At 40.1% G+C, this 20,931-nt stretch overlaps 6 protein-coding genes across 7 annotated transcripts; 4 read left to right on the forward strand and 2 right to left on the reverse strand.

Moving 5' to 3' along the window:
* The first annotated feature begins 1,118 nt into the window (after positions 1–1,118).
* On the forward strand, positions 1,119–5,503 carry LOC131000452 (translocase of chloroplast 159, chloroplastic). The gene has a single exon (XM_057926368.1). It carries the CDS (start codon positions 1,326–1,328, stop codon positions 5,382–5,384), a length of 4,059 nt encoding a protein of 1,352 aa, XP_057782351.1. The 5' UTR covers positions 1,119–1,325; the 3' UTR covers positions 5,385–5,503.
* A 425-nt stretch (positions 5,504–5,928) lies between these two features.
* LOC131000453 (uncharacterized) lies at positions 5,929–7,345 on the forward strand. 2 transcript variants are annotated; one of them, XM_057926370.1, is made up of 4 exons: positions 5,929–6,379; positions 6,463–6,482; positions 6,573–6,740; positions 6,816–7,345. In XM_057926370.1, the coding sequence occupies exons 1-4, from the start codon at positions 6,130–6,132 to the stop codon at positions 7,098–7,100; spliced, it is 723 nt and encodes a 240-aa protein (XP_057782353.1). In that variant the 5' UTR covers positions 5,929–6,129; the 3' UTR covers positions 7,101–7,345. The 2 variants fall into 2 exon arrangements, with proteins under 2 accessions (XP_057782353.1, XP_057782352.1); XM_057926369.1 differs by having other exon boundaries at positions 5,938–6,379; positions 6,451–6,482.
* Positions 7,346–7,859: 514 nt separating this feature from the next.
* Positions 7,860–8,661, reverse strand: LOC131000455 (translocator protein homolog). The gene has a single exon (XM_057926371.1). It carries the CDS (start codon positions 8,582–8,584, stop codon positions 8,021–8,023), a length of 564 nt encoding a protein of 187 aa, XP_057782354.1. The 5' UTR covers positions 8,585–8,661; the 3' UTR covers positions 7,860–8,020.
* Positions 8,662–10,806: 2,145 nt separating this feature from the next.
* LOC130997992 (uncharacterized) lies at positions 10,807–12,030 on the forward strand. Its single transcript, XM_057923431.1, has 3 exons — positions 10,807–11,253; positions 11,341–11,728; positions 11,828–12,030. Exons 1-3 carry the CDS (start codon positions 10,807–10,809, stop codon positions 12,028–12,030), a joined length of 1,038 nt encoding a protein of 345 aa, XP_057779414.1.
* A 544-nt stretch (positions 12,031–12,574) lies between these two features.
* Positions 12,575–16,873, forward strand: LOC131000456 (dol-P-Man:Man(5)GlcNAc(2)-PP-Dol alpha-1,3-mannosyltransferase). Its single transcript, XM_057926372.1, has 13 exons — positions 12,575–12,970; positions 13,059–13,093; positions 13,349–13,486; positions 14,183–14,251; positions 14,325–14,482; positions 14,616–14,682; positions 14,782–14,835; positions 15,081–15,169; positions 15,432–15,548; positions 15,757–15,890; positions 15,984–16,062; positions 16,318–16,374; positions 16,467–16,873. The coding sequence occupies exons 1-13, from the start codon at positions 12,793–12,795 to the stop codon at positions 16,645–16,647; spliced, it is 1,356 nt and encodes a 451-aa protein (XP_057782355.1). The 5' UTR covers positions 12,575–12,792; the 3' UTR covers positions 16,648–16,873.
* Positions 16,874–18,818: 1,945 nt separating this feature from the next.
* On the reverse strand, positions 18,819–19,490 carry LOC131000457 (rapid alkalinization factor-like). Its single transcript, XM_057926374.1, has one exon. It carries the CDS (start codon positions 19,343–19,345, stop codon positions 18,995–18,997), a length of 351 nt encoding a protein of 116 aa, XP_057782357.1. The 5' UTR covers positions 19,346–19,490; the 3' UTR covers positions 18,819–18,994.
* Positions 19,491–20,931: the final 1,441 nt, after the last annotated feature.

Below are 20,931 nucleotides of genomic sequence, written 5' to 3' on the forward strand. Positions count from 1 at the left end.
AAATCAAAATTTAACAACATATATGAATTTTCAGTGAATCAACCAGTCCAGATAAGCAGCCAATTATGGTTGTTCATGACATGGTGCCATGTTGAATTCGATTTGATTGGAATTTAAATTCGATTATTTTTTTAAAAAGTATCAAAATGTGTATATTTTGCCACTAATTACATAATTGTGTGAAAAGAAATCATGACATGACTATAATGCATGAGTTTATAGCCCATTAATTCAAAAACCAAATGTTATAGTAATTGATTTGATTATACTCCCTCCGTCCACGAAATGAGTACCCATTTATGGACGGCACGGGTTTTAAGAAATGTATGAAGTGTAGTGTGAATAGTTTAAGGGTCCCACTTTTGAGTGTATTAATTAAAGAGATGTGTGGGGTACACTTGCCAAAAAGGGAAATGGGTACTCATTTCGTGGACGGACAAAAAAGGAAATATGGGTACTCATTTCGTGGACGGAGGGAGTAATAATTATTACCGTGATTCGATGGAATTATAAATAAATAAATATTAATTCATACTTGAATATTATTTAAAGTAAGACAATTTAATATGTATGTATCATGAGTATAGAGTTTTTGAATTTGTTATGAAATATTATGAATTTAATGTGAAAAAATTATACTCCCTCCGTCCACCAATTAAAGGCCGATATGAAAAAACACGGGTTTTAAGAAAAAATGTATTTTTATTAGTTGAGTGGAGAAAAGGTCCCACTTTTTAAGAAAAAGTGTATTTTTATTAGTTGAGTGAAGAAAGAGTCCCACTTTTTTGTAAAGAATCTTTGACTTTTTTGATTAAATAATGAATAAAAATTTACCAAAAATAGGTAGGCCTTGTTTTTGTGGACGGACCAAAAAGGCAAGTAGGCCTTGAATTGGTGGACGGAGCGAGTAATTTAGAGCAAAATTTTGTTATCATAGAAGAAGCTAAATTAAAAATTTACCACCAAGCCCCTGCCAACTGGTAGTTGTTGCGGCTGCACGGCCAATAAGGTAATCGATAAATATATATCATTACTAGTATTTTTTCCCCCAAAAACATTATTAGGAGTATATATTAACAAATAATGACAGCAGTATTTATTTATAAATTATAATCAAACAGAAAAAATCTTTGCACAAAACGCAGCAAATTTCCTCAGCGGCTGCAGAACTCTCAGTGAAGCCAAAACACCCAAAAACCTTATCACAACTCACAATCCCTCTCTCCATCTCTCTCCCTATCCCTCTCCTTATCCATAAACCCTGAACTTCTCAAAACCCTTTTCTCTCCGAATTTCCCAATTCAAATTTGTTGTTTGTTTCAGCGATGGAGTCGAAGGAGGCGGCGTTGAATCCCACGGCCGAAGTTACACCAGGTTCAAACGCTTCTTCTCCATCTCCTCCGATTAATAGTGATGTTTTATTGAGTAAAACAATTGCTTCGAACGAAAATAATGACGATAAAAGTAGGGATGATAGTAAGGCTGTGGTGTCTGAGGATGAGGGCTACGTGAGTGGTAATGAGGAGTTCGAGGCTGCGGTGGATAAGCCCGTATCGGATGAAATTGAGGGCTCTGGTGTTCCGGAGGTGGCTGAGAATGGCGGTGGTGACGTCCAGGAAGGGGATAAGGTTGTTGAAGGGGATGGGGATGTGGTGGGGAAGGGTTTGGGGGGTGGTGTAGATGCAGATGGCGGTGGTAGGGAGGGTGGGGTTGAGGGTATTGATGGGAAGGGTGAGTTTGTTGATTCGGTTGAGGAATTGGGCGTGAATTCCGATGGGGGTGGTGGTGAAGGGGGGAAGGCGGTGGTTGAGGGAGCTGAGGTGGAAGGGAAGGAGGCGGAGGTGGAGGGGGGAAGGGTGAGTGAGCCTGAGGCTAAAGCAGGTTTTGAGGCGGCTGTTGAGCAGGTAGAATTGGAATCCATGCCTGAAGGGGATTCTGTAGTTGAGACTATTCAGGTTGATGTTGCTGGCCCTGGAGTTGCTGTTGTTGGGGAGCCGGAAGGAAATAAAGATGTGTTGAGTAAACCTGAGGAGGAGGTGGTTGCTGAAGTGGATGCGGTTGAATCAGAAAAATCGGAGGTGGTTGGGGATGATTCTGTAGTTGATGAGAGTAAGGTTGATGTGCTTTCCTCAGGGGTATCTGTTGGGATGATAAAGGAAAATGGAGCCGACTCTAATGAACTAGAGCAAGAAGAGGTTGCTGAAGTGGCACTCATGCCCGAGGGGGATGTTGTTGTTGGAGGGGCGAAAGAAAATGGAGGCGGAAAGGTTATAGAAGAGGAATTTCCACTTGAATCAGTTGGTAGTACTACTGAAAATGGTGATGATGTCGAGAAAGATGTCAGTACTAGGGAAATTGGAGTGGATCTCCAAAATTCTGAACCTGCAGCCGAGGATACAGATGATGCCTCCGCATCAAATTCCCTCCAACCTGAAAGTCATGCAGTTGGGAATGAAAAGGATGAGATTTTAGATGCTGGAGCTGTTGCCCATTTGGAGAATGGATTTCAGGCGTCCAAGGCCAGTAATGATTTTTTCAGTAGCAGTGGTCCTCTGGAGAATGGCAATTCAGCCAAGGTTCACAATGATGCAGATGAGATGGTAGAGTCAGATGCCGGAACTGTTCAAATCAATGATGATCAAACTGGTGTTGATGCACAGAAGAATGGATTAGCTGATGTGATATCTGAGGAATCAACACAAGTAGAATCTGATGAACCAAAAGCAGTAACCAATGATCTCCGAGAAATTAGAGAAGTAGAAATGGATGAAGTAAATCCTGAAGAATCTATGTCAGATGAGGAGACTGATGGCATGATCTTTGGGAGCTCGGAAGCTGCCAAAAAGTTTATTGAGGACTTGGAACGAGAATCTGGTGGGGATTCTCATGCAGGTCTCGACAGTTCGCTCGAGCAGTCTCAGAGGATTGATGGTCAAATTGTGACTGATTCAGAGGAAGAGGGCGAAACTGATGATGAGGGAGATGGTAAGGAATTGTTTGATTCTGCTGCTCTGGCTGCTCTCTTGAAGGCTGCAACTGGTGCTGATTCTGGTGGTGGCAATATCACTTTCACCTCTCAAGATGGATCTAGGCTTTTCTCTATGGAGCGTCCTGCTGGTTTGGGACCTTCCCTTCAGTCCTTGAGGCCTGCTCCCCGACCAAACCGCTCCAGCCTCTTTGGCACTCTGGCTCCTTCTGGTGGGGGAGAATCGGAGGAGAATTTGAGTGAAGAGGAGAAGAAGAAACTGGAGAAGTTGCAGGAGATCAGAGTGAAGTTTCTAAGGCTCGTTCATAGATTAGGCCTCACTCCAGAGGAGTCTGTGGCAGCTCAGGTTTTATACCGGCTGGCGCTTCTTGGTGGGAGGCAAGGCACTCAAACTTTTAGCTTGGATGCTGCCAAGAGGACTGCTTTGCAGCTTGAAGCGGGGGAGAAGGATGATCTGGAATTCTCCATTAACATCTTGGTTCTTGGAAAATCTGGAGTGGGGAAAAGTGCCACCATAAATTCATTATTTGGAGAAGAGAAGGCTCCGATTGATGCATTTGAAACCGGGACAGCTTATGCTAGAGAGATCTCCGGGTCTGTTGATGGGGTCAAAGTTCGCGTTGTGGACACACCTGGTCTAAAATCTTCCGTCATGGAGCAGGGTTTCAATCGTAGCACCTTGTCTTCTGTAAAGAAGTTCACGAAGAAAAGCTCCCCCGATGTTGTTCTTTATGTGGATCGATTGGATGCACAATCCAGAGATCTCAATGATTTACCACTCCTGAAGACTGTTACTGGCACACTTGGCTCTTCCATTTGGCGAAGCGCCATAGTCACCCTTACTCACGCTGCATCCGCGCCCCCGGATGGGCCTTCTGGCGCCCCACTGAGCTACGAGGTGTTTGTCTCTCAAAGGTCTCATGTTGTGCAGCAGTCGATTGGCCATGCTGTCGGAGATCTACGAATGATGAGCCCCAGTCTGATGAATCCTGTCTCTCTTGTCGAAAACCACCCCTCATGCCGGAAGAACAGGGAAGGACACAACATTCTGCCTAATGGTCAGAGTTGGAGACCTCAGTTGCTGCTACTATGCTACTCGATGAAGATTTTGTCAGAAGCGAGTGCAATCTCGAAACCCCAAGACCCGTTCGACCATAGGAAGCTCTTTGGCTTCCGATCACGCCCACCGCCTCTTCCTTACATGTTATCATCCATGCTGCAGTCTCGTCAGCACCCCAAGCTACCGTCTGATCAGGGTGGCGACAGTGTCGATTCTGATATTGATTTGGATGATTTTTCGGATTCTGATCAGGAAGAGGAGGACGAGTACGATCAGCTTCCTCCATTCCGGCCTCTCAGAAAAGCTCAGATAGCCAAGCTCAGCAGAGAACAAAAGAAGGCATATTTTGAAGAGTTTGATTACCGAGTGAAGCTACTCCAGAAGAAGCAATGGAGGGAGGAGTTGAAGAGAATGAGAGAAATTAAGAAGAGAGGCAAGGATGCTGTAGTAGATTATGGATTTGCAGAGGATGATGCTGAAGGTGGAGCTGCAGCTCCGGTGGCAGTTCCCCTACCCGACATGGCTCTACCCCCGTCTTTCGATGGTGATAATCCTGCATTCCGATACCGGTTCTTGGAGCCCACTTCGCAGTTTCTTGCAAGGCCAGTCTTGGACAGCCATGGTTGGGACCATGACTGTGGCTACGACGGTGTCAACCTTGAACACAGCCTAGCTATCGCTAACCGCTTTGCAGCAGCGTACACAGTCCAAATAACTAAAGACAAGAAGGACTTCAGCATCAGCCTCGACTCCTCGGTTTCAGCTAAGCAAGGAGACAACATGTCGAGCATGGCGGGCTTCGATATCCAGAGCATAGGCAAGCAGCTTGCTTACATTGTCCGAGCTGAGACCAAAATCAAGAATCTGAGGAAGAACAAAGCAACCGGTGGATTGTCCTTCACATTCCTAGGTGAAAACATCGTCCCGGGTGTGAAGATCGAAGACCAGATCACGTTGGGGCAGCAGTACGCCCTCGTGGGCAGTGCGGGCGCTGTGCGGTCTCAGCACGACACTGCCTACGGAGCCAACTTCGAGCTGCAGAGGAGGGAGCTCGACTACCCGATAGGGCAGGTTCAGTCCACGCTCAGCATGTCAATAATCAAATGGAGAGGGGACTTGGCGCTAGGGTTCAACAGCCTCGCGCAGTTCGCTATCGGCCGTAACTCCAAGGTTGCTGTTCGTGCTGGAATCAACAACAAGCTTAGTGGTCAGATCACGGTGAGGACCAGCAGCTCCGAACATCTCTCCCTCGCGCTTGCTGCTGTTATTCCGGCCGCGCTTTCCATCTACAAGAAACTCTATCCGGCAGCCGCCGCCGACAAGTATTCCATCTATTAGTTTTTCCCCATTTGATTTTTTTCCTGCATTTTGTTTTCTTCACTTCACAAGGAGCAGACGATGATATAGCCTTTTCATTTTTGGCTGCTTTTTTAATAAGTAATATTTTTGCTGTTTCATTTGAGATTTCGTTATGTTACATGAAACTCTTTTTGCCGGATAGGGCGTTGTTTATGAAATGCAGAGTTACACAGGAGTTGTTTGATCTATGTTTTCACTTAATATTTGCTTTTATAACTGACTTTTATCCGAACACAATCTAGGACTCGCAAAGTTTGTAAACAACAAAATATGTCATCGCATATAAGTTTTGAGTTTGGATACGGCAGCAAACAATTTGGATTCCGACAGAATCAAGCACCGATAAAGTGGAGTAAATTACAATAATATCATTGAAATTAAGTTTGAATTCGAATACTGGATCTTCACTTTTATCTAATCCCATTGCATCCTCTCCCTCATTTCCTTCTTTAGAGATTCAAAATTATTGAAGCATCCGAAAGAAATGCAGAAAACACGATCTGAACAACAATAATTATTTGTGTTAACTGAGAGGTTTATGATTCATTCCTCCCTTGTTCCCAACACACACACAAATAAAATAAATAAAATTAGTAAGATTTTGAATAATAAATGGGATTTTATATAATTATAGACAAGTAGTCGCGTTATCGAGCCGCGCCTTTTCAGTGTGAAGCTCTGTACCGTTTTGTCCTTCAAAATCGTTGGTAGATCGCGGGATGAAATGGCGGCGGCGGAGGAGGTGAAAGCGATTCTGAGGGAAGCATTCGGCGATTCATCGTCGGAAAGCGACAGTGAATCTTCGGCTGATTGCAATCGAATCAGCGATTGGAGCGACGAAATCGCGAGGCCTCTCTCAATTTTTGGGGATAGCCACACATGGGAGCAGATCACTGAAATCAATGGCCTCTGGATATGCAGCGATTTTCTGTCTCCCGATCAGCAGTCTTCGCTGCTATCTGCCCTTGAACAAGGTGATTCCGTCATTATTCAGTGCTGTAGATTATAGTTGGGGAAATTTTACGCCTCATTTTATTGGATGTAGATGGATATGTAGGTGACGCCTCGCACAATCAGGTATCGCTCAACGCTTCATCTTAGATCCAGTTTCATGTCAGGTATTATTGTAGCATCGATGTCCATTTTGTTGATATGTGTGGATGACAGGGTATGAGGTTCGGAGATCTCCCTCGCTGGGCCGTTGAGCTTTCGCGCAGCATACGCGAGAATATCGTTGTTAGTGAAAACAAGGAACAGCGTTTATTTCCAGCAGAAGTGCTATGGAGAGAGCCCCTTTTTAACCAACTCATAGTGAATGTATACCAGCCCGGTGAGGTGCGTATCTGTATGTGTGTTGAATTGATACTCAAACAGCAACACATTGACATGGCCATGGCCATGGTGGTGCAGGGGATTGCGGCGCATGTGGATCTGATGCGTTTCGAAGATGGGATAGCAATAGTGTCACTGGAGTCGGCGTGCGTGATGCACTTCACCCAAGGGTCATCATCAGTTCCACTGCTCCTGCTCCCAGGATCACTGGTGTTGATGTGGGGCGAGGCACGCTACCTTTGGAAGCACGAAATTAATCGTAAGCCCGGATTTCAGATATGGGAAGCTCAAGAAATCCACCAGAAGAGGAGAACTTCTATCACCCTCAGAAGCCTTTCTCCAACACCACAACCGTTAGCTTAACTTCCTGTGTGTATTGCTTCAACTAACTCATTTTAATTCACATTCTTGTTTTTACCTTAGATGCGAAATGGCCATTCAAATGATGGATATGTTGCAGCCATATATATATCAGCTCACAATGCATATGTGTTTGTGTGTTTTATATTAATGCTATCTATCCACCTATATGGCTATATTGACTTCATAATGCATATATGTGCTATTGCATTTTGTACATGTCATGCTCCTATCCATAACTTTTATTTTTAGAGATATCATGCATGTGACCAATTAAATTTATACAAACAACTCAACCCAAATCTCGAACTACTTGTTTAAAACGAGAGAGATAGGCAGAAGCTACTCCAAGTCGGAGATGGCCTGATTTTTCAATAGATTGGTCTAATTAATAGTACTATGTCTAAATAAAACTACACGATTAAACTTGAGTTTCAACATGATGGTTTCTTATCTGGGTTTCCTTAAAACATACGTACTCGATATATTCTAAAGAGTCGACGATCCAATTCAAATAGCTCGAAAATTCAATAAGATTGGTTGGCTTTAAGAATGTCATTCGAGATGATGAAATGAAAGAAAAAAAAGAAAAAGAAAGAGGAGATGGATGGGAACGTACATATCTAGAAGGATCGCCCCATTTGTACCAGCCTTTAGGAATGATAATGTCGTCCATGTAACTTATACTATGTATTTGTTCAAGCAACTGATTTTTAATTCAAACATTAATCTTGTTTGTTTTACCTTAATAAATGCAAAATGGGTATTTAAATGAAAGTTTGATAAAGCAGAGAAGTACAAATTAACACGAGAATTTTACAGTGTGGATAAATGTATAAACCCTGTATTTCCTCTGGGGAGACAGAACTCATCTCAAGTATACATAACAAAACCTAAAGACAGTGGACACACAGCATGAAAATTCATTGATACACAAGCCTAACATTGGCGGCGGCGAGCAGCAGCGCCCAGGCCAAGCACGGCTTCACCAAATCCCCGGCGATGGGATTCATATTCCGGAAGGCCCGGGCGCAGCCGAGCAGCACCCCGAAGAGGGCCGCGCACAGCAGCAGCCCGACCCGGATGGCGCCCGCCCCGAACACCACGGGGTACCAGACGAGGCTGAGCGCCAGCTGGCCCAGGTAGAGGCCGAGCGCGGCGGGGTGGCGGTGGAAGCCGCCCTCGGCCCAGACCAGCCACGCCGACAGCCCCGAGAGGAAGGCGGTGCTGACGCAGGCGAGGTGCAGGGCCCAGAGCGGGGGCACGTAGAAGGGCTTGTCGAGGCTGCGGTAGCGGCTGGAGGAGCCGAAGAGGAAGATGTCGAGGACGCTGAGGGAGAGGGGCAGGGCCACGGCCACGCTCAGCGACCGCAGCCCGCGGTGGGCGGCCGCGTTCTTGGGCTTTTTGCGGTGGTGGTGGTTCATGTCGTCTTCGTCGGGGGCGGTTTGCTGTTGGATGGGGCGGTGTTTGAGGTCGGGGGAAGCCATATTGGTGAGTTGAGTGGTGGGGAGGAGGTGGCGGAGATTATGTAGGGTGGAGCGTGTTTATCTCGTAGATTTGCATGGGGAGGGCGGCCACGCGGCGGCTGAGAGGTGGCGGGACCTCGATGATTCGGCTTACACGTGGACGCCTGTGGGGAGTTGCTCACCACTGCCTTCACCATTTTTCTTCATTGCTTATGCTTGTGGGAATTCCACTAATGCTTAACATAATTATTAATGTTTTGCATGTATATTTAATAATATAAAATATAAATATGGAATGTTAATTTTTTTTTTTTTTTTTTGATCGGGCAAAGTCATGTTAGATGTTAGTAATTAGTTTCCCCCATCCACTCCAAGAACCACCTTATCTCTCCATTCACCAAGATCCACCTTATATCTCCCATCTCCAATTCGCTCCCAAGAGGGATCGAACCCGGGTCACTTCACTTAAGTGAGGACCCGGTGGCCAGTGGACTAAGCCCACTGGTTATAAATATGGAATGTTAATAGGGATATTGGATTGCATCACAATTATTTTGCTATCAATATCATATCCACGAGTAGAAATGATATTTTTGTAATCAAATATTTTAAATTTGAATCATATATTAAGTAGAGTTTATTGTGTCAGAATCTTATAAATTAGATTGTTGCATTATAAACCTTTTTGTCTTTCTCTGCCAATAATATTTAAACCATATATTATCTTTATAGATGCTTTTATATCTTCAACTAGACTTACAAACCGTCTTATGAGTTATACTACTCCCTCCGTCCGCCAAGATTATGTAAAATTATTTGGGCACAAGATTTAATAAAATTAGTGATGATTTTGATGTAGTGAAAAATGTGTCTCACCACTTTATGAGATGTGTGATTGAGATTGAATTTGTATCAAATTAATTCTGTATTTTATAAATGCAAATGAGTCATAGACAATTGTCGCATATTACTATACGAGTTTGAGATAGAAATTGATACTAAAATAATTTTTAAAATCAATTTGAGTCCATTAATCGACATGCCTACACTAACTTTTCTTTAATTTGTAATATTTTGTTATTTATTCTATTTATTACTAATGGTTATATCAAAATGTTCAAGTTGCTAATATCACAAATATCTAATTGTTGTAACGATTATATTTATACATTCAAATATGTTGTACATATTTGATGCTAACACGACTTATAAATTACTCCCTCCGTCCCACTGTATCTGAGACTCTTTCTATTTTGAGCGTCCCATTGTAAGTGAGACTTTTTCCTTTTTGGTAAAAGTTTTTCCCTTTAAACACATTTTCACTTTTTCACATACAGTACACAAAATACACCTTTCTTAATTCCCGTGTCCAAAAAAAAGGTCTCACTTACAGTGAGATGGAGGAAGTACTTTTTAATATATTTGGGACGAATGTGAATACATATATTTATATGGATGTGAATAGTTAAACTATACTAATCTCATCATTTTGTTTGATCGTCATGCTCACCATGCCAACGATTCGAGATAACAGAACTTTACTTAAGTACAACATTATTTTATAATTTTTACTTTTAAATAGATAATATAAAGTGATATCTCATCGAAACTCGATAAGTTACAAACTAGATTCATTAATTCAACTAATCCATCAATTATCAATTTAATAGAGCTGTTTGTAGTTAATTAGCATAAACTCATAAATTAATGAAACTATTCTTGAAGTTTGAGTTCATCACAGTACTATCTTTATTAATTATATTTATGAAAATTAGTAATTGTTAGAGCATCCGCAGCGGTGGGTGCGATGGCCGGATCGAACCCGGCCTATCGCACCCACTGTCGTTGCCGCTCCCGGGTGTGATGGGGGGGGGGGCGTTGCTTCGCACTCGTGGTTTGTGGGAGCGAAGGAGGGGGCGTGTAAACACGCGCCCCTTTCCGAAATTAAAAAAAAAAAAAAAAATTTAACGGTCATTTGACCGTTGCCTTCAACGGTCTTTCGGCCGATTTTTTTTTTCTTTTTTTTTTCCTTTTTCACCTATATATATCCTCTTCCCTTAATCACAAACACATCCACCAATTCTCTTCCACTCTTACAAAAAATGTCTTCATCCACCAATTCTTCCAACAATAATTCTTCCTCAAATTCTTCATCCGACGAAGAAGTTCATGTTGATCCCGCACAACTTCCTCCTCTTCCCGATCCTACTCAAGCCCCCGATTTATTTTTTATGAGATGTGCTATGAATTTTATGCAAGTGGCAAGTTCATATCGGTTCGATCCACCTCCACCACGCCCGATGAAAAAGCGGGCAGTGGTTCGTCGTGACCGTGAAGGTGGTGGCGAGCGCCTCCATCGCGATTATTTTTCCGTCGAGCCTGTTTATGGGCTACAATTCTTTCGCCGTCGATTTCGCATGAGCCGGGAGTTGTTTCTACGCATTGTCAATGCGCTAGAAGTCGATCCTTACTTCCAACAACGTCAGGATGCTGTTGGCCGCTTAAGCTTCTCCCCGATCCAGAAGTGCACTGCCGCTGTTCGACAATTGGCATACGGAACTTCTGCTGATTGTTGTGACGAATATCTCCGTATAGGAGAGTCGACGGCGTTGGAATGCTTGAAGAAATTCTGCAAGGCCGTCGTTCGTATCTTTGGCGGCACGTATTTGAGGCGGCCAACAACTGCCGATGTGCAACGCATCACTGCAATGCACGAAGCCCACCATGGGTTCCCGGGAATGTTGGGGAGCCTAGACTGCATGCATTGGGGATGAAAGAATTGCCCCGTGGCTTGGCATGGCGTCTACACTCGAGGGGATCAAGGCGAGCCAACAATTATATTAGAGGCCGTTGCTTCACAAGTTTTGTGGATCTGGCATGCATTCTTTGGAGTCGCTGGGTCCAACAACGACATCAACGTGCTCCACCAGTCCACGCTATTCAACGATGTTTTAGCGGGGCATGAAGTGGCTGTGCACTTCCTCGCCAACAATTCTCACCACACTCGAGGATACTACTTAACAGACGGCATCTATCCGGACTGGCCGATGTTCGTGAAGAGCTTCCAGTTTTCGAACGATGAGAAGAAGCGGAGGTTCAAGGAGATGCAAGAAGCTGCAAGGAAGGATGTGGAACGAGCTTTCGGTGTTCTTCAGGCTCAGTGGGGTATAATTAAAGGACCGTCGCGTTTGTGGAAGGCGGAGCAAATGAGTTCGATCATGTTTGCATGCATCATATTGCACAACATGATCATTGAGGAAGAAGGTGGAAATGCAAGTAATTTTGACGGTGATGACGGCGAGGGACCAAGTTCTACTCCTCAAACACAATTCAATTCCGGAGCACCACCGGAGTTCGCCGCCTATTTGGCACGGAATGCAAGCTTGAAGGATGCACGATTGCATGCTCGCCTCCGCGACGATTTGGTTGAGCATATATGGGCACGCTTTGGTCCGGTTGACCCGTAGTTCGACGGCTTTAAATTTTTCGAAAGTTGGATGTTTTAAATATTTGTTGTTTTTTTAATTTTATTTGTAATGTTTGGATTTTTAGTTGAATGAATTTTATGTTGTTAAAATTGAAGTTGTTTAATTTAAATTGAAAAAAGAATAAAAGTAAAGAGAAAATGAAATTAAAATCTATTGCACCCAGGTGGGTGCAATACCATTGTTGGAGTGGGTGCAATAGAAGTGGGACCCATTCTATTGCACCCACTATGGGTGCAAGCATTGTGGATGCTCTTATTATATGATATTCACTCTGTCCACGATATCGTTTCACTTTGTGAACGATACAGGTTTTAAGAAAATGATGGATAATAGTTGATATTAGTAGATATTATTGTAAGTTAAGTTTGATTTTCATTATTGTTGTGAGTGAAAATTTATGAACTCTATTACTATAAACAAAAATGAAAATGATATTATAAACTGATTAAAATGATAAAAGTGGAAATCATATACAATGGAGTATATATAATTGTATAAATATAGTTATATATGTAGATTGACAAATGAATTTTTTTTTTTGAAAGGGGTCAAACGAATGAGTTAGTTTGTAACTTTTTCTGCTTTAATTTATTTTGTGTGATGAATTAGCTAAATCCTATTCCTCGAATGTCAAAATTCGGCCTAATCATCTGACCCGAAACGCAGCGTTTCACGTCAACCGTTTAGCTTCAGTGTAAAACCGCGCAACCAGTCTCAGCCGGCGTCGAACGCTTCCCTCCGATGCCGCGACACGCCTCCGACACTCGATCCGCCTCCGCCGCCGTCGGATTGAAGTTGTCGGCGAAAAAAAACACGTCTTTTATTCAAAAAACAATAAAAAACCCCAAGTTATCATCCGCCGTCGCCGTGCTCCTCGCGGACGTCGTCCTGGTTTCTCTCATCATCGCATATGTTCCATGTAACGAAAAATTCTTTCGTATTTCTGAAATTGCGTTAGCTAAACTATTTGTATAGTTCTTAATCTTTGTTTCGCTCGTGTGTTTCAGATACGAAAATTGATTGGGATGCTTACATGTCACAGGTGAAATCAGATGTTTTTTCTTTCTTCATTTGTTTTTCTTTCAATTCGATTCTGAAAGGAAACATAACATTATTGGGGATTACTTGCATTTACGTATGTGAAAGAAAGACGATCGGAATTTAGTTGGCATAGATGAAAAAAACATTTTTTATATAAAAAAACTTTAACTCTATCTAAATTCTGTTTAAGGCAACGTTAATTTCTTGTGATACGATTTCTGAGTTCTCAATTTCTGTAAAACTTTGATTTGGATAGGTTAGTGGTTTTCTGGGAGGTGAAAGAGATTACAGCAAACTGAAAGGCGATACAGGGCCTCTGGTATATCCAGCTGGATTTCTGTATATTTACTCTGCTATTCAGTATGTTACTGGTGGCGAGGTTTATCCTGCTCAGGTAAATTTGCATTTTGTTCGATTTATTTCTATAAAATTATTTGGGTTTGTGCAAATTGGGTGACTAGGAGCTTCCCATTTCTAAGCATAAGGCTTGAAGTTCCTTACTGCCAAACTAGTTATATTGCTTTCACTATTCCATGGTTATTGTTTTCTTCTCGATTGTTTCTTTTTATTTATTGGTAGAATTTGCATCTCCTGATTGCAACTCTGAGTTTGTTATTACGTGAAAGATCATTACAGATATGCGCAACTTTAGCTGTAGATGTTGATGTGGTTTCTGGGAGGGGTAGAGATTTCGAAATAAATGATCAAGAGACAAATTTTAGTTGATCTTAAAGATTTAAAGTGTTTATATACTGGACAGTTCTTCTGGGTTTTTAGGCTCTAAGCTTTCTTTCCCTATGCTTGTTACTTGTTTCACAATGATAAAATGACAAAAGAAAGCTGACGTCTTCAATAAGTTGCCTTTTTATTTTATAGCCATCCTGGTCCAACTAATTCAGAAAATCAGGTCCCTTTTCTGCTGTATCCAGTCAATGAATTAGATTATCATTCTTGAAGAATATACATACATGATTGTTTGATTTTTTAACTGACTGCATAAAGTACAAATTGGTGGGATGAACTTATGCTATCTCATGCCTCTTTGATGTGCATACTGAGTTGTCACAACCTGATGCTTTATTGATTGCAGATTTTATTTGGCATACTCTACATTGTGAACCTTGGGATGGTTCTATTAATTTATTTGAAGACAGACGTGGTATGGAACTCAATCCTAATGAACAATTGGTCACTATAGCAACGGTTTTAATCTCACATTGTATGTCTTGCAGCTTCCTTGGTGGGCTCTTTGCTTGCTTTCTTTGTCAAAAAGATTGCACTCAATCTTTGTGCTTCGCTTGTTCAATGACTGTTTTGCCACGACACTCTTCCATGCAGCACTGATTTCATTTCTTTATCAGAAGTGGCATCTAGGTTTAATCATTTTCAGGTAGCATACTCTGATTTAATTAATTTTTATTTTCTTTTAGTTATCATTGCATTTGCCAGTAAAGCTATCATTCTTTATTGGTGAATATATTTATTGCCTAAAGGTGCGTTAGACGTTCTTCCTGTTAGCACAGTGGGGCTGTCTCAGTGAAGATGAATGTTCTTCTTTTCGCACCTCCATTGCTACTCCTCTTGCTGAAGGTAAGCTGATTCTGATTGCTCATATCTTTACAAGTTTTCTCGAGATGAGTTTTCCATCTTAAAGAAAGTTCTAACTCTGGGTCAAACCATGGAAAGCAGGGTATGGATGTTTTTGGGGTTATATCTGCTGGTGCAGGTGCAGCTGTAGTACAGGTGATTGCTCGTACATCCTTCTTGATAATAAGTCGCTGCTACATGATCTTACATGTAGTTTTCGATGTCATTTTCTATATAGAATAGAACGTTTCATATTACTATTGTGCCTTTATGTCCGTTGGTTATTTATATACTTCATTTACTTTATGTGCTAAAAAAAATTTAGTGAGTCAGTTATCAATTAATGTAAGCAATCTTAAGCTGTGGTAACTTTACACTGTCTCTGGTGGATGATTATGCAGATTCTTTTGGGCTTACCTTTCATATTATCATACCCAGTTGCGTACTTCTCAAGAGCTTTTAATCTTGGTCGCGTGTTCGTCCATTTTTGGTACTTCCGTCGACCCAGATTATTTTACTGTGCTCGACACTGTTACCTATTCAGTATCGGTACATTAAATACTTGCTTTATCGGCTGTTGACTTCTATGCCAGGATAATTAAAATATTTTCCTCTGACTTCATGATTTAAAATTATTTTGTGGTTTGTGGATCACATACAAAATGAGCAATGAGATCAATGATATGTGCAGTTCAAGTGAGAAAAGTTTCCTTGTGTAGTTATGATGGACGATGTTTAACTGTGTTCTCCAGGTCTGTTAATTTTAAATTTGTCCCAGAACCAGTTTTCGTTTCAAAAGGATTTGCAATGTTTCTGCTGGCTGCTCATCTTGTTCTGCTTGCGGTCTTTGCTCATTATAAATGGTGCAGGTACGGATTATCACCATACTGTTCTGCTAAAGGCTTTTAAGCTGGCCTTATCTTTTAATGTATCATCAATTTCTAATTTGATTCTCTCATATATTTAGTAAATTTCTATCAACTCTAATATTGTCGGACCTTGTCAACCTCCATCAGTGCAAAGATAGAGTACTTTTTAATGATAACATGCCTTTATTTTTCTTTGGGCTTGGTGCAGGCATGAAGGAGGTTTGTTCTCTTTCTTGCATTCTAAACTTGCTCAAATGAAGCTCAAATTTTACAATCCGAGTTCTTTCCCACTGAGAGGGTTCAATGAGCAGAATTCCAACACGAGGGTGCTTAAAACTGATTGTAAGCAATAGCTACTAAATTTTCATCCTCCCTTCTTACATTTGATTTTATTCATGACTTTGTTGCTTCATCTATTTGCATAACTCAAATCAGATATTGTCACGACTATGTTTGTTGGGAACTTCATAGGAGTCGTGTGTGCTCGGTCTCTCCATTATCAGTTCTACTCTTGGTATGTACTCCTGGACATATTTTATTGGGCTTGCCTTTATGTTGTGCCGAGAAGATTTAGATTGGTATCTTCTAACAAGGACCACAATCTTTACTCTCAGTTCAGTTAAACCAAAACCGTTTTTTTGGCCAACTCCAAATAATCTAACTGAGTAAACCTATTCACGAAACTATTGTAGAAAATAAAGATCAACATAGGTTGTGTAGGCATATTTTGTGAAAATAGTAAGTCTTCTAATGTCGTATATGCTTGCAGGTATTTCTATACTCTACCGTATCTATTGTGGCAAACACCATTTCCTAATTGGTTCCGGTAGGTTTCCTGAACTCGAAACTTGAACCCTCTCGTCTATTTACTACAAGGTTGTCTGTCCCCTTTGGTAACCCAAAAGGTCTTTTGTGCAGTTTAATTCTGTTTGTTACGGTGGAGTTATGTTGGAACATCTTTCCTTCTAATGTCTACTCATCAACACTGCTGCTCGGCGCCCACTTAATTATCTTAGGAGGTCTGTGGATGGCACCACCCAAGTATCCGTACGCGGATAAGACAGACGGCAAACCAGCAAACTCAAAAAAGGCCAGCTGAAAGTCTAATTTCTAACTCTCTGTCAATCAGATTTTGTGTGCTCTCTACTTACTCTTATGCATCAGTTTCTAGTGGAAAGAAGGCAGTTTTTCAATCTCTTAGCTTCATGAAGAGGATAATACTACTTTTTTTCTCTTTAGGATATTCGATTTCTGGGTTGTAGCAGTTCTTGAATCTGTGTTCACACTTCATCTGATGAAAGAGATTAATCGTACTGGTTTTGTCATTTGTGGGTTGTTTTTTTTCTAGGGTTTTTGTGAAGAGGACTCTCTCTCTCTCTCGCTGGCTTGGCTGGATACAGCTGCTTCAATGATTTATTTTTCCCATGATTTTTTCTCAACGGAAGGTTGGGATCTGCCCTCATTATTTGTGATTTGGCGAAGCTTGCTTATTAAGGGTTTTGATGACCATGATGCTTAGTGTGTGCCACTCACGAGATCATTTTTTTTAACATCATTTTTAAAAGTTGTCAATTAAAACACAATATGTATGCTTTTTTTTTGGGGGCAATTAGACATTTCGGGACTTAGGTTTTCTGGCTACTTTAATTGTCGTTTTGGGCTGTTCGTTGAGGCAAATAATGGACCTCACAATGTGGAGTAGTTTGGTGGTCGAATCAACTAACGAATGAGATTTTCGGCATGCAAATTTGAGTTCGATTCGTGCAATTAGATTTTAAGGGCTTTACTGTTCTTGAAAAGTTGAACATTTTGATGTATAGTTCGTTGATTTTGGTTTAGTAACAATGGAGAATTTCATCGGAGGAGATTCCAATGGAAAAATAATACATTGTGTACTTAATTACCAATTTTTAAAAGTGGCGTTGAAATTGAAAAATGGATCATAGTAATTTATTTGACAGTTCTCCCAAAAAATTATACTACTATCAATCCTAAATTCCTAATAGTCAATTATATCTATTAACTAGGATTTATTACAAAATTAAACTAAAACACAAGAAATTAAAATTTAAGAAAAACTACATAAAAAAAATTGAAAATGGTACGGAATAGTACACACTGCAACTCAAAACGTCTTTATCATAAATTCATCGTCACAAAATATTTATTGGTGATACAATATAAGGAAAGAAAAAGAACAAAAATAGAAGGTAGTTTTTGCAAGACCAACAAGTATTGGGTGGCTGATCCATGATTGTCTTAATGTGGGGAGAATCCTTTCCTTTCACTCTCATGCATTTTAAATTACTGATGTTCTTCATGCCTCTTTGACTTCTTCCTCCTCTAAATCTTGGTTTTTTATAAGTATATTTTATCGTAGTTTTATTATTTTTCTCTGACCAAATCAGCGACCTGCTTCCATTAGGTCAGACTGAACAAGGTTCAATGAACGTGAGATTTTATCTGCTTCACAATATAATGTTTGAAATGGGATCATACCAACTTGATATGTAAGTTCCATTGTATATTTGTATACCAAATATATAAATCAAGTAATAAATCCCAATGAGACGAAATAAGACTCGCCCTTATTCGAATTTCATATCGTTTAATGAAATTGATTATCAAGAAAAAACATACTCCAAGAACTTCATATATATAACACTAAACTCCAAGAAATGAACCCTTGATTAATTCAAGATCAAAAATTTGTTCTTCATCTTCTAATATGATAACGTTGGTTGTATATAAAAATAATTATACGTAATTTTGACATGAACATATATATATATATATATATATATATATAGACATTTTAGGTGGAACATTGTTATCAAGATGGGAAGGCGAGTGTCGGGGAAGATTCTTCCAACTTCAAATTTTAACCCCTTTTACTTCCCACCAAACATTAAATATTACTTTATGTAAATTGCACAGTTTCCATCTTTAGATCTATATGTGTCACAAATTTAAGATATTTGGGTTTTAAATTACTTTCCGAACGTCGAGTTTTTTTTTTTTTCTCTTTGTTTCATCCATTGATTTTCGCAACCAAATTATCAAATCAAATCTTCTACTGCTCGAGTTTCAATATATTATGACGAAGTTTATAATTCAAAAAATCTTCGCAACCTAGCTAGCCACAAGAAATAAAATAAATAATCTAACAAAGCAGTAGTTTCAAATCAAACCTTCTCCTCACAATAATATTTAATCAAAGCTCGTGTATGGCCATAAACGAACGTAGAAGAAAACCAAAAGAGAAGAAAATTTCAGAAATCGAAAGCAGAGAAACGTATACGTAGAGACGGTAGAGTATTATACAAAACGATCTTTCAAATGAGAAAATTTATTACATCAATCTTTACCTTTTCTATAAACATATACTCCATGTAAAAAAGCGAGGCACAAATTAAATAAGAAACGAAAAATTCGAAATAATTATACTAACTCCGGCACTGTGTGGCGGCGGAGCACGATCGCGAATAGGGGTTAGCCTCGGCGCCAGGCTGGCAGTTGTAGTACGACGCGCCGCGGCGCGAGCACGGCACGTTGTTCGCCTGCAGCGCACCGTAGCTGATGTACTTGGTGGTGGCTAATATGCGCCGGTTGGACTCGGAGTCCATCTCGAACTCGCCGCTGCCCTCGGCCATGCACTCCGCGATCGATCCCTGGCAGGTCGACGGAGTGCTCACCGGAATCCAGCTGAAGTCTCCGCCGGCCTCGGCCGTGCTGAGGAGGAGCGCCGCCACGGCTGCGGCGGCAATGAGGAGGCGGAGGAGGTGATTTTTCGCCATTTCGCCGATGCTTCGGTGTTTTGGGTTTTGTTTAATTGAGAAATAGAAACTGAGCAGCCCATTTTAAGTAGCTGCCAGCCTACGAATTTGGTTATAATATTCTTCGTATTCACCAAATTGCCATTCCACTAGCTATTTTTTTAATTTCTCATTAGTATAATTGTTAAATGTTTAATATATAATGAATAATAATCTTTTTAATAGAGTAATGTCACCTCCACGAACAACTGTTAATAATGTGTATATCACACGAATTCTCAATTGAACTTTTTTTTTTTTTTTGACAAATCACGTTTTAACATGTAGTTTTATACAAAGGAGAAAAATGCTATTCCAAGAAAGTTTATAAGTTATAACATGAAATCCACAAAAGTAGGGTGCTTGTTTTAGTGAAAGTCTGGAAAATATATACTCCCTCTATCCACCGACTCGTGTCCTAATTTACTATTTTGATTCGTCCATCAATTCGTGTTCTAATTATTTTTAGTAACTACTTCATCCATCCACAAAAAATAGTCATTTTTTTTATCATTTTGAGATATCCACAAAAATTAGTCTCTTTCCACTTTTGGCAACTTTCTATCACATGGTGGCCCTTATCTCCACTCACATTAAACTCAACTATTTTCATTAAAACATGTGTCATCCTCTTCTAGAACTATTTTTTGTGGACAGAGGGAGTATTTTCTTAATAAATAAATATTTTTTTTCTTAAAATTTGTGCCCCCTTTCTCCACTCAACAAATAAACAATACTCCCTCCGTCTCAACTTAAATGATGCACTTCTTTTCGACATGAGATTTAAAGAGAATAAGATTGTAGTGTAAAAATGTGTAAAGGTGTGTGAGGCCACATTGTTTGTAGTAAAATATTATTATCAAAAATAGAAACGCATCATTTTAGTTCGGACGGCTCAAAAAGGAATACACACCATTTAAGTTGGGACGAATGGAGTACATTTTTTTTTAAAACCCGTGCCCATTCTCCTAATATACGAATAAGTGTACGGAGGAAGTAGCTTCAAAGAAATTATATAATTGTATGCACAATTTGGATTTTCCACGACAAAACACAACTAAACACGTCCTTCTTTAACTAATAGATTCGAAGTTTGAGTTACCTTAATATATATGCATGTGAGTTTTTAAATTTAACTAATAAAATTTACCCACTGGTGATTAGGGTTGGAAAATTATACCGAAAACTCGGTATTTTTTTGATAAGATATATATATGTATTTTTCAGGTACTAATTAATTAAGGTATATCGATAGTCGATATATATTAATATAATGATATATAAATATCGTATAAAGGTATATGTCGTTATACCGATATATACCATTGTTACGATATACCACCAGATACCGAAAATTTGGTATATACTACTGATAAATATGCTGCTCCGATGTTTTAGTATATATTTATATGTACTTTTTGTTTTCATCAAATCCTATTATATACTTTAATGTATATTGTAATTTAAAAATTACAATCATAAAAAGAACAAATTGATTTAATGAAAATGAGATATTGATATAAAAATATTAATGGATTGACTATGAGATAAATATAATTATAATTCAT

This window comes from Salvia miltiorrhiza, chromosome 8, assembly GCF_028751815.1.
Source record: "Salvia miltiorrhiza cultivar Shanhuang (shh) chromosome 8, IMPLAD_Smil_shh, whole genome shotgun sequence".
In the NCBI taxonomy this organism is placed as follows: domain Eukaryota; kingdom Viridiplantae; phylum Streptophyta; class Magnoliopsida; order Lamiales; family Lamiaceae; genus Salvia; species Salvia miltiorrhiza.